Here is a 15,347-nt window from a genome sequence, read left to right as displayed (position 1 = left end):
TTTGCGTTCTGCTCCAGTCGTCATTTCTTTATAAAATAGTAAATGGGAAAAAAACATTGTGCCAAACAAATTTCGAAACGTAAACCTGAAAGAAGATTGCCTCATCTAAGTGTGACAATCGCAATGGCGTCTTTGTCCCTTGAAAAGTGAGGACGGGGATCGGAAATGTCCATCTTGGAGCGGTGGCGTCTCGGACTTCCGGAGTTCCCAGTCGACCGTGAACGCAGCGCACTTCCCCCGTGGGGGAAAATGGGGAAAAGTGAAAGGCGACGCCCCGGTGACGGTTCGGAGAGTCCCGTCGGTCGTTCCTCGAGTCTTCTGCCTCGCCTCACTCCGCCCACTCGGCATTCAAGCGAGCGAGCACGTCTTCTTCGTCCGTGCCGTGCGCGGTTGCTTCCTCTGACCCGCACTTGTTGTTTATTCATATTTTTTTTTTTGTTCTAAAACTCTTAAGCAGCGTTGCGCCCCAAAATAACAACAACTGTACTCATTAATTTCAATTTCGAAGAAGACTTGCAAGAATGGCCGATACGTCAGCGTCAGGCTCCGGTGCCAGCTGCATGGAGAAGCTGAAAAGTTACGTGAGGACCCAAAAAGGGATGATCCTCGCGGCAGAAATAGTAAGTGGTCACTCACTCTGCTGCCACGTTACGAAATGTCGCAATCATCTGGATTTATCAAAGTGAATTTGATTGCCGATAGTTAGTCAAGCGGCTTCCTCCTCAATTTAAAATGGAGGAACTGTGCGAGACCTTTAGGCGTCGCCTCGCTACTCGTCAACGAGGTTTAATGTAAATATTTCCTTGTTTTAAAGAAAACTATAAAAACGGAAAATCACGTGTGTGTGTGTATTTTAGACGAAATTACAAAGTTGCGACCTTTCTGAATACATTTTCGTCGCTGGCTACATTGTTTATAAGCCGTGACTGGGATATCTAATAAATACAAATAAAAAGTAAGATTATTTAAGAATCAAGCACGCTTGCTTTGCGCGTGTCACAATCATAGTTTACAGAAAACGGCATGAACGCCAAAGTGTGTTTGCAGTTGTTGGCATTTCAGTTATCATTTTGTACTGCTCTCGTAAAGGGTTAATATGCAACAAATTGATGCTTAACCGGGTTTGACGTCACTGGTGTACCATTAGCGCTAATTGTTAAAATGTTCCCCCAACGTATTTTGTAACAAATGCCAGTATTAAAAGTGAGAACGCACTTTACCAATTTGGTACAAAATTTCACCCAAAAAAAGGGAAACCGATGTGATCTGTGGAGCATGTTGACATTTTTTAAGGAGACATTTTTTTCGTCACAATTTAAAACGTTCCCCATTTAGTCTTGCATTCTTCAGTCAAATTCCACAACGAGTAAAGAATTACAGCACTCGCTTACAAGTTTGGTGGGATTGAACAGTTCAGCGAGTCCTCTGAACCGAGGCTGTCGTTACTATGACAACCAGGGCGGAGTCAGGCAGTTGCGACCAGGCTAGCAGGCTCCCCCCCCCCCCAAAGAAGAGCGCGAAGATGAAAACTAGCGTCCATTTTCACGTCGAACGTTTTCTCTCCGTAGCGGAGTCGGCGCGTCTTGACCGAGCGGATTCATTCGTGAGGCGCGTACGGCAGAAACTCAGTTCTGGACGCAGTATTGCAAAATTAGCCAAATTGTGACGACAGAGTTCGAACGCCTCACATACGAGCACATTTTTTTTACAGTTAACAAAAGATTAACTGGGTTGTTTACTTTTTACATTTTATTTTTTTTTAATTAATTTATTAATTTTCATTTTAATTTTTTTAATTAATTTTTGTTAATTTAACTTTTTACTCTCTTTTTTTTTGTGTAGTGAAAGATTTTCAATGATGTCCCTTTTAACATGCACACATTTTTCTGCGACACATTTGTCTTGTCATACCCTCGCGTCCTAACAAAAAAATTAAAAAACGGCATAAACAAGTTTGCATCTTATCTCGCTGTACAGTTCATGTCACCTTTGACCTCTTAAGAAATGGAAACTGAAGTTCACCATGCGGACATTTTAGTGAGTTTTGGTTTTTTTTCTCGCTTTTTTTTTTTTTGCCTCAAATGTTGTTTTGTGCAAGCTCCATAAAGATGCTTGACGAAGTAATATCCATTTTTTTCCGGTCATAGAAGTCTTACTTGATTGACAGTCGAGCGGGGCGTGGTTGGCGCGCACTCAGACGCCATAACCACAACGTTTCAGAGTGAACGGATCGATTTTTCACAATTTGGTATCTTCATTTTCTATACTTACTTGTGTTTCCGTCATTCAAATCTGGCAGTTTTTAAACAATTTTTCTCCGTCGTTTGCCAGATTTACAAATAATTCATATTTACCGTAATTTCCGGCCTATAAGTCGCAAGTTTTTTTCACACGCTTTCAGCCCTGCGGTTTATGCAGTGATGCGGCTAATTTGGGCATTATTTCTAACGGCCGCAAGGGGGCACTTGAGCGAAAACGGTAAGGGTGAGACTGGTGGAATATATCTGCCGAGGAAGTGACTTTTACCGGTATGTTTTTTTTTTTTTTAAACCGGCCCTGTTAGCGCTGCGCGAGTGTGTTGCTGCTGTATTACTGCCGCATCTCAGTCATTTTTACCGGTATGTTTTTTTTTTTTTCGTGCTACCGTCTTGTTGCTTTGTCAAGCTAAGCTAAGGTATTACAACTTTGACAACTCTTTGTGTGTACCGTCTTTCTAACCAGCGTGTTACTGCTGTGTCTCTTTTACCGGAATGTTTTTTTTTTTTTTTTAACTGGGCATGTTAGAGCGCTAGCGTTAGCATTAGCAGGACAGGCGTTAAACTCTCTGTGTACCACCATCTTTCTTTGTAAATATCTCGTGTTTCAATGTGGGCACTTGCGGCTTTTATACAGGCGCGCCTTTTGTACGTACCAAATGGTATTTCCTTTACAAATGTACCGTAATGTGCGCTTTATAGGCGGGAAATTGCGGTATTTTCACTTTCCAGGGATTTAAATGAAGAAGTGGATTCTCAAGCTCGATCCACATCAGGGCTGAGCAGATTTTTCAGTTTGTAAACAAGCCAAAACGATGCCTTTTATTGCTCCCTGTGGTACGCACGGAATGAAACACGTGGGGGGGGGGGGTGAAGAGGGATCACCAACAGAGTTTAAGAATTTTCCACGTCCCTGATGCGGCCTTTGTTTTCTCATTTGGCACCAACGGCACACGGGAGTTCGAAACTCAGCCACGCATTAAAGAGGCTTTCTACTTAAACACCGGCATTTCGGTGCCATGATAGAAGTGAAATCGATCAAACTCCTTCCGCGAAAGTGACGAGTTGACTTTTTCTCGGGTTCCGCATCATCGCCCTTGTTGACAAGTCACCGCTTTGCCACCGCAGCTGCGGAGTCGTCGCAGCGGAGCCCCGTTAAAGCGCTGGAAATAGAAAGGGCGAAAAGTGTTTCTTCTTCGGTGAGAAGTCGCTGGTTGTAAAATGTCCTCCCCGCCCTCCCCTCGGTGTCCGCCCTCGTAAAGTCAAGGATCTTACAAACCGACGTCCCGGGCACAAATTCCTCGCACCGTTTTTTTTTTTTTTTTTTGTTTATTCTACCCTCATCCGATGCGTCCCCATTTGTTAAAGTGCTTGAGAAAGTCATCTTCGCCCGTGGATGGCCAAGATAATGTGAATTCAAGAGCAGGAAGACGCATATCGCACTCGGTTGCCGGTGGGGGGGTGACGGGGGCCCGCGAGGACTCTGCCGGCCTCAACGATCTGGAGTGAATCGAGCGATATTTTTAACCTCGGTTCTAATATTTGTTCCATGAAATTGTATAACTTTGTTTTAATCCCGGTGGCTCCGATGGTAAAGCGTTGGCCTCACAGTTCCGAGGTCCCGGATTCAAACCCGGACCCGCCTGTGTGGAGTTTGCACGTTCTACCCGTGCCTACGCGGCCGCTCTGCTTTCCTCCCACATCCCAAAAACATTGGACACTCTAAATTGCCCCTAGGTGTGATTGTCTGTATGTGCCTTGCGATTGGCTGGCGACCAGTTCAGGGTGTGCCCCGCCTGCTGCCCGTTGACAGCTGGGATAGGCTCCGGCACGCCCCGCGACCCTCGTGAGGATAAGCGGCGAAGAAAATGGATGGATGCCGTTTCTTGTTGTGAAATCAGCTGAGTTCCATAGAGCGCTCGTATGTCAAGTTTTTGCTCTTACATCAAAGCAAAGAATTAGCGACAGCGCGGATCTCGCAAAAAATTTCTAGTCATTTCTAGTCATCTGTTTGTCTCGTTTGGCTCCAGCACTCCCCGCGACCCACGTGAGGATAAGCGGCTAAGAAAATGGACGGATGGATGTTGTACTCGCTCCGTTTAGTCGCATTGCTCTTCGCTCAGCTCCAAGGTGGCAGATTTTCCCGTTGATCAAATCTGTTCTCTCTTACGAGTTGGATTAGAAGTCGCAGTCCGACAATACATATGTCCAAAATGATACTGTATTGTTTTATATGCGTGAAATTTAGTGGCGCAGAGGTTCAAACCAACGAAACTATCTTTTTACAGCACGTCAGTGGTCCGACACAGAACAAAGATACAAACAAATTACATTTAAACGGCCTGTCTTATATAAATCATATCAGAAGTCCCACTTAGTGCAGGAACAAAATTGAGATGTTACATTATGAATTATTTTTACAGAGGGCATCATTTGTATAAGTAAAATTAGAGCGTTGCACACCGCACAATGAGCGACGAGGGCTGCGCACGAATCCGTTGTGATCGAAAATTGACAATCGACTCTGCCGAAATTTTTTTTTTTTTTAAATATCTTTTATTATATTGTTTGTATTTATACGTTGCATTTGCGGTCAGATCCGAAAATGGAGGTGCGAGCGAGCCAAACAAACAAACCCGATTCGGTTCCAGCAGTTCTGTCAGGGAGGAACGGGCCAGGATTCCGGCAGAGTACTTTCAGACTCTTGTGGACGGTTGCCCAAAAACCTTTGAGCCAAGTTACCCACTTCAAAAGAAATATTATTCAATTATTAAAAAATTTATATATATATATATATACAAAATTATCTCATTATTGTTGCATTAATCAAAATGTTATAATCATTTTAGTTATGCTAACTGTGTATACAAACGTCTGGTTTCAACTGTATCGATCGCTACAGATATTAACGTCACCATTATTATTATTATTATAATTATCGGTGCGATTTCTCCGGTTACGTCGCAAATTCTACACTAGAAACCCGTAGCCCAGATTCTAACCCTGGCCCTCAAAAGAGTGAGTCAGATGCGCCACCCCCCCCCCCCCTCGTTCGCCCACCGTGCTGCGTCATTGAAACATAACAGAATATCATTTTTTTTTTTTTTTTTCTGTCAGTGACTGGCTCCGCGAACGGAACATTCCATTTTGCGCCGAACACATGCTTTCCTCTTTAGTGAGCCGCCGTAATTGTTGAAGGGAGGCGGGTGTGAGGGGAAAACGCCCCAAAATGGAAGCCACTTCCCTAGCGACCGTTGCTGTTTGAGGAGCTTCTGACTCACACGTGTGCGCGCCGACCATATTTAGCTAACCATTCAAAGCATGCCGTCGATCTTTTCCAACGGGCGCGGCGCCAGCAGATGCGCGGCCGCGCCGGCGGCACGGAGGTGTCGGCGTCTCTCTGAGGCGGCCTTGTTCCGAGGCCCCCTTGTCGCGGAGTGGGCTGGTCCCAGCTGCTCGCTACAGAGCCTCTTTTGTGACGGTTCGCGGAGGACCTCGAGTACGCCCCGTCCCTCTATTGAGGCGGCGGCCTGTGCCAGTCCGACAACACGTGAAGCGGCGCGCCGGCGTCCTTGTGGAATCATTTTGGGTGATGCGTAACATTTACGTCGCAATACATGGAATATACGTAATGGGCGCTGACATACTCTATAATTAAATGGCTTTATTGTCACTCAATTACTTCGGGCGGCACGGTGGATCAGCTGGTTAAGCGTCGGCCTCAATGTTCTGAGGTCCCTGGTTCAATCCCGGACAGGCCTGTGTGGAATTTGCATGCTCTCCCCGTGCCTGCGTGGCTTTTCTCTGGGTGGGCACTCCAAATACATGCAACATTAATTGGATTGATTGTGATTGCGGCCGTTTGTCTCGACGTGACCTGCGATTGGCTGGCGACCACTTCAGCGTGTACCCGACCTCCTGCCCCTTGACAGCCGGGATAGGCTCCAGCACTCCCCGAAAACCTTGTGAGGATAAGCGGCGAAGAAAATGGATGGATGAAATTGCCCCTTGGTGTGATTGTGATTGCCGTTTGTCTCGATGTGACCTGCCATTGGCTAGCGACCAGTTCAGGGTCTACCCCGGCTCCCGCCCGTTGACAGCTGGGATAGGCTCCAGCACTCTCCACGACCCAAGTGAGGATAAGCAGCAAAAAAATGGATGGATGGATGGATAAAATTGCGCTGTCTGTGTGATTGTGAGTGCAAACTTTCCCCGCAAACCTTGTGAGGATAAGTGGCTGAGAAAATGCATGGATGGATGAAATTGCCCCTGGGTGTGATTGTGAGTGTGGCCGTTTGTCTCGACGTGCCCTGTGATTGGCTGGCGACCAGTTCAGGGTGTACCCCGCCTCCTGCCTGTTTACAGCTGGGATAGGCTCCAGCACTCCCCGCGACCCAAGTGAGGATAAGCAGCAAAAAAATGGATGGATGGATGGATAAAATTGCGCTGTCTGTGTGATTGTGAGTGCAAACTTTCCCTGCAAACCTTGTGAGGATAAGTGGCTGAGAAAATGCATGGATGGATGAAATTGCCCCTGGGTGTGATTGTGAGTGTGGCCGTTTGTCTCGACGTGCCCTGTGATTGGCTGGCGACCAGTTCAGGGTGTACCCCCAAGTGAGGATAAGCAGCAAAAAAATGGATGGATGGATGAAATTGCGCTGTCGGTGTGATTGTGAGTGCAAACCTTGTGAGGATAAGTGGCTGAGAAAATGGATGGATGGATGGATGGATAAATATTTGCTGTGTTATAAGCCTGTATTCAATTATTTGAACACAAATGTTGAAGCACCACAAGTAGACAGACAATATCACATAATCACGGGCATATATTCTTTATCCTCTATGAAAGACGACGAACATTACAGCTGCTTACGGCATCACGGTAAAGTAGTTGTGAAACGTGAGCGCCCTCCGCATACGTTTTGCTTCCAGTGGGGGACGACCCATCCCCTTGCACATTTGCCGGGCGCTCCAGTTTTCTCCCACATTCCCCAAAAAATTGAAAGTCCATCCATTTTCCTTGCCGCTTATCCTCATAAGGGTAACAAAAAAATGTACACAGTGCTTGGGCGGCCAATGGGGGTCGGGCAGGTGTCAGTCCAGAGCGGCCTCGGCCGCCACACGTCACCAACCGCATTCCTGGCCCCGATGGTGAGGGGGAAGCGCTAGCGACAGATGCGGGACTCGCGTCGGGAGTCTTGGGCCACGAGCGGCTCGCGAAGGCCGCGGCGACTTGACACTGGTGTGTCCGCCTCTCAGAATAAAACGCAACCATGCGCGGCACATGCCAAGAATTCAGTCCGCCCTCGCTATTCACAGAGGGGGGCGGGGGGGCCGAGCCCTACCGCAGATAGTAAAAATGCGCCAAGAATGGACGCTCCCATGAATTATTAAGAGTTATCTATGCAATGGGTGTCAAAGTGGCGGCCCGGGGGCCACTTGGGTAAAACCACATTTTGTGGCCCTTGATTTTTACGCACTGTATTGTATGTACTGCACCTAAAAGCCTTTAATTTTCTCCAAAGCGGACGGTGCGCCTTATATATGGATCAATATTGAGTGCAGCTCCGTCTAATGGATGCATTATGTAACGTCGATTCTACGCGCCTTATACATGGAAAAAAAAGTTTTTCAATGTGCCATTTATTGAGGGTGCGCCTTATAGTCGGGAAAATACGGTAAATGGCACTTTTGCGGTGCTGTGTGTGTCTGGAACTGACGGATTTACCGATCACGGTGGGGTATTTGACTCTCGGGGGCATGACCTGGACCAGGCTTGATGTGGACCAGACTTGGATCGAAATTGAGTTTCAGACAGTATCAATACTTTGGACCCGTGAATGTACACCAAACTATGACGATGATTTAGGATCGGCATTTTTATGATCAATTTAACTCATTTTCTAACATTACCCTTTGAAAAAAAAAAAAAAAAAAAAAATAAGTGCTCATGTATTATATAAATATATATAAAATATTACTAGGGCAACATTGAATAATTCTAAACTCGCTCGTACATATTTTGTTACATCGCTTAACAATTCTATAAAACCACCTGGCTAAAAATGTGAAATTTTGATATGAGTTGACTCTCTTTCTATACTCAACTTTTAGTCGTGTGGTTGTTGTTCTTTGAGAAGACACAAATGAATCAAGGATGAAATTCCCCTTTTAAACATATTTAATATGTCAGGCTGGTTATTGCGAGTGATGTGTATTTACAAAAGCCGCGATATAAAATTTGGGGAAAATCTGTTGAATAATTCAACTGGGGAGGAAAAAAAACCCCACAAACTGCTTTTATACAGGTGTCGTTTTAGAAAATGGGGTTGATTGTTTACTCATTTATAGTTTGCCGATAAATATGTAATGTTAAAAAAAATGCAAATAATGAATTGAGCTCTGTTCCTAAATGGGGAGGTTTTGCTTGTGAGCATTGGGCAATGTTGTCTGAAGGCATTTCGACGGAAGCACGAGTCAGAGTTGGCCAATCGTAGGCAGCCATCTGTCTGTGAATTATGAATATTTTCTTTCCAAGCTGGCAGCACTTTTTGGAGAAAAAATTGAGAAGAATGCAGGCCTTCTTTTTTTTTTCCTCTGATATGAAGAAATTTGAGGTTTGATTGAACACACATGTCAGAGTATTCTAGAGTATTATTGTGCTGGTGGGTACTCAGAAGATGACCGCATAATATTCATAAAGTTTCATGTGATATCCGAAAGAATCACTGCGCAAGTACAGTTCAGTTGTATTTAACTTTTAAGTTTAAGACTTTTGCATTTAATTTTTTTGAAAATTACATTGCTATGATTTTTAACTTTTGTGTGCAATACATTTGGATTGAATCACTAAGTACTTTTTTGTTCAATGTTTTTTTATTCAAATACTATATTATCTTTAAAAATACATCACGTTACAGCGGTTTACAAAATATTAAAATAGTAAAACCTGTACCTTGTTTTGTTTTGGGTTTTTTTTCCCCCCAACACTTGAAATTCTACGACTCCGCTCTTTACAATTTGCTCAGCTGTATTCGTCATCATTTTTGCAGAGGATAATGAATCCAACCCCACGAGTGTTGTGATGTCTACATGTTGCTGCACCACTTGTGTTCAAATCTCCTTTTCACCATTATTAACATGAGGCAACTGTACCTAATGTATTGTCATTCCGTGTTCTTCTTTGGGGTCCGTCGGACTCGGGCAAACCATTACCGCAGAAAAAATGATTATTGTCCTTCCGCTCGTTGTGAATTTATGAGTTGATGGTAGCCTTTTTGCCAATTTGAGCTCGATCTCAACCGATCATGATCATTTTATGCTGATCGGCTGATTGGGTTTCATCGCCGTCATTCGCCGATGTCGTCGGTCGGCTCCGCGAAAGACACCAAGGCCGCGTCGCTATCGTGATTCATAAATTTTAACGCTTGCAATTCTACTACTCTGCTCCTTTGATGTATGACAATCGATTGATCCCTCCAATTTTTTTTTCCCCAGATGGTTCTCTGTGTCTAAAGTTTGTTTGTCCGCCTTTCTCCCCGCCGCAGTTCGTCAGTTTCATCATCATCATCTGCTACGCGGCGTCCCTGTACGGCGGCTACTCGGCCGTGGCCATCTGCGAGATGATCTTCGCCATGGTCTTCTTCGGCATCTTCATGATGGAGCTGGACAAGCAGTTCCAGCTGGTCAACTGGATGTGGAGCGTACGTGGCGAGCGTGACTGTGGCGGTGGTTGGGGGGGGGGGACAAAACGAAACCTCAACTTCTGCTTTTTGCCCGTTTTCACTCAGGACCTGTTCAGGGCCGGCATTGGCGCAATCCTTTACATCATCACTTCCCTCGTGTGCGTGATCGGAGGAGCTGGGGACGGCGCTCGCATCGCAGGCGGGGTCAGTGGCGCTGCCGCACGCCCGTCGCGGTTCCGGTTTCCTTCACGTTCGGGTTGGCCGCTCGACGAAAGTTACGCGATTGTTATGTTTGAATTGTAGGTGGCCAGAAATGATCATCTAAAATCATGAAAGGGACAAAAGATAAAAAGTACAAAAAGTTAGCCCTCGAGGGGAAATTTCAGGATGAACCTGACCGGACTTTCACAAAAATTATGCAGTACTGGTGCTGAACTATATGGAGGAAATTTCATATCTCCACTGATATGATACTACTGTGGGTTTATTGGAAATGAAGCGTGTGGATAAAAACCTTAAAACCCAAAACAGGGTTGCAGTTTTTTTTTTTTGTCTTTTTTTTTTTCTGTGTGATAAGCTGCCCAATCCTCCGCTAGTAACTTTTTTTAAAACGAGAAACTGTCTGCAGGAATTATTTGTATATCGCACTTTTGTTATGAGTAACAATAACGGCTCCACAGTGAGCTCAAGTTTTCGTCGAACGCAAACACGGTCGAGTTAAGAGGCTCGCCGTGGCCTTCGTCCGGGTGATTAAATGGGCGGCGCCGCCGCGCGTGACTCATTGTTGTAGCAGAGCGCTAGTTAAAACCCCAAGCGAGTGCTTCGACAAAGGATGTGAAGAAAGGGCACAGTTGTCACCGCCAGTGTAAGAATGTCGGACAAAACGGGCGCAGCGTCTGAGTGGAGTGGAAAGATGGTGACTGGAGCCGAGCCTTGGCAAAGGAACTGCGATGGAGCGAATAGTTTTTTTTTTTTATTATTTTAACCGTGCATTTATACCACTTAAGGACAGAAGAAATTCCTCGGGAGTAAACAAAAACTATTGTAACAGATGAAGTACAAAACGCAAAGTATACATGGGTGTAGGGAGTCGCTTTGAGTCAGTCACATTAGGGACAGTATATCAGCAGTATATCATCAAATATGATAGTGCAGGGTAGTTTTATATAATATATATATAATCTATCTACCGTAATTTCCGGACTATACAGTGCACCTGATTATAAGCCTCAACCGGTACATTTTTAAAGGAAAAAGCATTTTGTACATACACAAGCCGGACCTGTCTATAAGCCGCATGTGCCCACGACAAAACATGAGATATTTGCTAAGACAGTACACAGAGTTTTCAAAGTTTTAATAATATACCTTAGCTTTTCTTTCAAAACAGTGTCTGTGACGCGGCAGTAACAGCAGCAACACGCTAGCACAGCGATAACGCTAGCGTAGCGCTAACAGGGCCATTTAAAAAACAAAACATGCCTGTAAAAATCACAGATGCGGCAGTAACACAGCAGCAACACGCTAACAGGTCCGGTTAAAAAAAAAAAAAACATAACAGTAAAAATCACTTAGACACAACAGTAACACAGCAGCAACATGCTAGCACAGCGCTAACGCTAGCACAGCTCTAACAGGGCCAGTTAAAAAAAAAAACATACCGGTAAAAATCACTGAGATCCGGCAGTAACACAGCAGCAACACGCTAGCACAACGCTACCAGGGCCGGTTAAAAAAAAAAAAAACATACCAGTAAAAATCACTTAGACGTGGCAGTAACACAGCAGCAACACGCTAACAGGTCCGGTTAAAAAAAAAAAAAAAAAAAAATAACAGTAAAAATCACTTAGACACAACAGTAACACAGCAGCAACATGCTAGCACAGCACTAACGTTAGCACAGCTCTAACAGGGCCAGTTAAAAAAAAAACATACCGGTAAAAATCACTGAGATCCGGCAGTAACACAGCAGCAACACGCTAGCTCAACGCTACCAGGGCCGGTTAAAAAAAAAAAACAACATACCAGTAAAAATCACTTTGACGTGGCAGTAACACAGCAGCAACACGCTAGCACCGCGCTAACAGGGCAAGTTTAAAAAAAAAAAAAAAAAAACATACCGGTAAAAGTCACTTCCTTGGCACATATATTCCACCGTTCTCACTCTTACATTTTCTACTTGAGGGCCCCTTGCGGCCTTTAGAAAAAAAAATGCACAAATTAGCCGCATCACCGCATAAACCGCAAGGTTGAAAGCGTGTGGAAAAGAGTCGCGGTTTATAGTCCGGAAATGACAGTAGTTACTTAGTAGTTATTGCCAAACCCCCCTTTTTTTTTTTTCATTCAAGAATTGCTTACCCTGTAACAATTTTTGATCACAAAACATTCCAATAATATCAACCATGTTACTTTGGAGTCTTCCGGTTGGTTAAAAAATTACTGCTGCTCGCTTTTGAAGTCCTCCCACCGGCTGCTTGTGCACTTTGCCGACGTTCCTGTCATTTGCTAGCTTGAGCCAGTCAGCAACAGAAAACCATACGGTACACGTGCAGACTGGAACTTCCACTAACAACCCAGGCTAAATTTCGCTCCTCCCTGACAGCCTTGATGCCACTTCCAGCATACGTCCTTTTCACCGATCGCTACTCGACAATTAACCAGGGCATTTGCACCATATTAACATTTCATGGTGTTACAAATCTTAAGAAAATTGGAGAATTTGTGAACAGCAAATTTGAAATTAGCGGGGGTTGACTGTGGGACCTGAATTGAGATCGTTTTGTTTCAGGTGTTCGGGTTGATTGCTGGTCTGCTGTTCGCCTACGACACCTACACCATCTTCTTGGAAATCAAGAGCACCAGGCAGCACACTGCAACCAGTACCGGTGAGCTGGATCGTGGCACCTTGTAGAACTCTTGAGGCCAACGCTTGTACTGCAGTCACTGTGATTTGGTGGGCGCGTATGACGCCCGCGCACCATCGCGCTCCCGAATCTGCACAGTCGAGCGCGAAAGATCACGCGCGTACTTACGAAATTCACCCGTTCTGGAAGTCGTTTCGCAACGTGAATTTTTCGTAACTTGAAGCGCATTTTACATGGAAATAGTGTAATTCGTTCCAATCGCCCCCCGCCCCCACCCTAAATAAGCATTCCAAGTACTTAATGTAACGAATCCATCCATCCATTTCCACAGCCGCTTATCCTCACAAGGGTCACAGGGAGTGCCGGAGACTATCGCAGCTGTCGTCGGGCAGTAGGCAGAGTACACCCTTAACTGGTCGCCACCGATTGCAGGGCACAGCGAGACAAACAGCCGCACTCACAATCACACCTACGAGCAATTTAGAGTCTCCAATTAATGCTGCATGTTTGTCGTGAATTATATAACCAAATGCAGGGGGGACATTTTATCAGCGTATGGGGCTCTTTGCAAGATACACAATGAGCCTCATGCACAAACTCACCAGATTGTCTGACACAGTAGTACCTCTACTTATGAAATTCACCCGTTCTGGAAGTCTTTTCACAACATGAATTTTTTGTAACTTGAACCGCATTTTACATGGAAATGGTGTAATCCGTTCCAAGCGCCCCCCGCCCCCACCCAAAATAAGCATTCAAAGTGCATAATGTAAAGAATCCATCCATCCATTTTCACAGACGCTTATCCTCACAAGGGTCACAGAGAGTGCCGGAGCCTATCGCAGCTGTCATCGGGCAGGAGGCAGAGTACACCCTGAACTGGTCGCCACCGATTGCAGGGAACATCGAGACAAAGAGCCGCACTCACAATCACACCTAGGAGCAATTTAGAGTGTCCACTTAATGCTGCATATTTGTTGTGAATTATATACGCAAATGCAGGACTCCGAGACGAGGACATGCTATTGAGCGTGGTTTTATTCCAAGTCAGGGCCACCCTGGCTATGGGACAAACTATAGGCTGAACTCCACACATTGGGGGGGTGGGGGGGGGACATTTTATCATCACATGGGACTTTTTGCAAGACACACAATGAGCCTCATGCACAAACACACCAGATTGTCTTACACAGTGGTACCTCTACTTACGAAATTCACCCGTTCTGGAAGTCGTTTCGCAACGTGAATTTTTTGTAACTTGAAGCGCACAGCCGCACCCACAATCACACCATGGGGCAATTTCGAGTGTCCAATAAATGTTGCATGTTTTTGGGATGTGGGAAGAAATAGGAGTGGAAAAACCACGCAGGCACAGGGGAGAAACATGCGAAATCCACACAGGCGGGGCCGGAATCGAACCCCGGTCCTCAGAACTCCTTCAAAATACGCGTGTAACATATTTCCTTTTTTGTTGTTGTTGTTTGTTTTTAGACGACAAAGTCTAAGCACGCCGACGTTGTGTGCGCCTCTGAGTACTCAGCGGGCGGCACAACGAGGACCTTTGCGCAGCGGAGGCGAGGGGACAAAGGACAGTAAAAGGAACAGATCACAGTTCAAAACCCACGTCAACACCAGAAATTTACTAGCCGCGCCGAGGAGGAGGAGGAGGATGGCGACGCGGCGGCACCGCACATCTGTCCCTGCGCGTCAACCACGACCCCCCCCCCTCCAACCTCGCAAATCTAAAAGTCAACCCGGGATCACCGCTAAAAAGGGAAAAGTGTAAATGATAGGCGACGTCAAGCGATGTCAGTCGTCCACCGGCTCTTCTCGCGGATTTTCTACTTTTAACGGACTGCTGTAGTTAGCAATAACTGCTTCACTTAAACGTGTATGGGTTATTGAACATCATAATGATCAGCCTAATTTTTTTTGTTGTTTTTTTTTTTAATAATTGATGTCCTTCGCTGTGTGTTGGAGTTATTTGAAATTCCACAATCCTAAACACTTGAAGTCATCATCCTGCTTCAATCGAGTCATTTTATACCCAAGTTTTTTTTTTGGTTTTGTTTGAAAACTGCTGACGTCCACTCGCCATAAAAAATATCATTCTTGTGTGTCACAGTGTTACACTGTGTGGTGCCGCATTTTCATAAGCATCCGTTTTTCTTAACCGCTAACACGTTTCTGTACATTTACGTCGCGTGAGCTCCGGTTGATTCGTTCGTTGAAGTTCCCCATTTCCTGCTACAGGACACACGAAGAAAAGCGGTCAAATGTGTCACTAATTTGAGATCAATAATATTTTTATGTTTCTTCACCTTCATGCTTGATAGTTTGTTTAAAAAAAAAATGCCATTGTGCTTTATTAATGTGCTTTACAAATGTAATTTCACAGTCTAAAGCAGCTTTAGCTTTGGGAAATAAAAGCCATTGTTACAACAATAAATTTGTTTTTTTTTTTTTTTTTTTTTAACCAGATTTGAAAATAAAATAAGCTACCATGACATCTCAGTTTTTATATTAGCTACAATATGATTAAG

At 44.9% G+C, this 15,347-nt stretch overlaps 1 protein-coding gene across 1 annotated transcript; it reads left to right on the top strand.

The window, feature by feature from the left end:
• The first annotated feature begins 121 nt into the window (after positions 1 to 121).
• Positions 122 to 15,247, top strand: plp2b (proteolipid protein 2b). The gene is made up of 5 exons (XM_061846259.1): positions 122 to 620; positions 9,803 to 9,958; positions 10,046 to 10,144; positions 12,729 to 12,825; positions 14,296 to 15,247. Exons 1-5 carry the CDS (start codon positions 522 to 524, stop codon positions 14,307 to 14,309), a joined length of 465 nt encoding a protein of 154 aa, XP_061702243.1. The 5' UTR covers positions 122 to 521; the 3' UTR covers positions 14,310 to 15,247.
• The last annotated feature ends 100 nt before the right edge of the window (positions 15,248 to 15,347 follow it).

The sequence above is a fragment of the Syngnathoides biaculeatus genome, chromosome 2 (genome assembly GCF_019802595.1).
Source record: "Syngnathoides biaculeatus isolate LvHL_M chromosome 2, ASM1980259v1, whole genome shotgun sequence".
NCBI classification, from domain to species: Eukaryota; Metazoa; Chordata; class Actinopteri; order Syngnathiformes; family Syngnathidae; genus Syngnathoides; species Syngnathoides biaculeatus.
Note: the sequence above shows the minus strand (reverse complement) of the source record. Positions and strands in the feature narration are given on the sequence as shown.

Excerpts from the sequence above, each read along its gene's own strand:
- plp2b (XM_061846259.1), top strand. The coding sequence starts at position 522 with ATGGCCGATACGTCAGCGTCAGGCTCCGGTGCCAGCTGCATGGAGAAG. Across the intron at positions 621-9,802 it reads TGATCCTCGCGGCAGAAATA|TTCGTCAGTTTCATCATCAT; the intron begins GTAAGTGGTCAC and ends TCCCCGCCGCAG. Across the intron at positions 9,959-10,045 it reads TGGTCAACTGGATGTGGAGC|GACCTGTTCAGGGCCGGCAT; the intron begins GTACGTGGCGAG and ends GTTTTCACTCAG.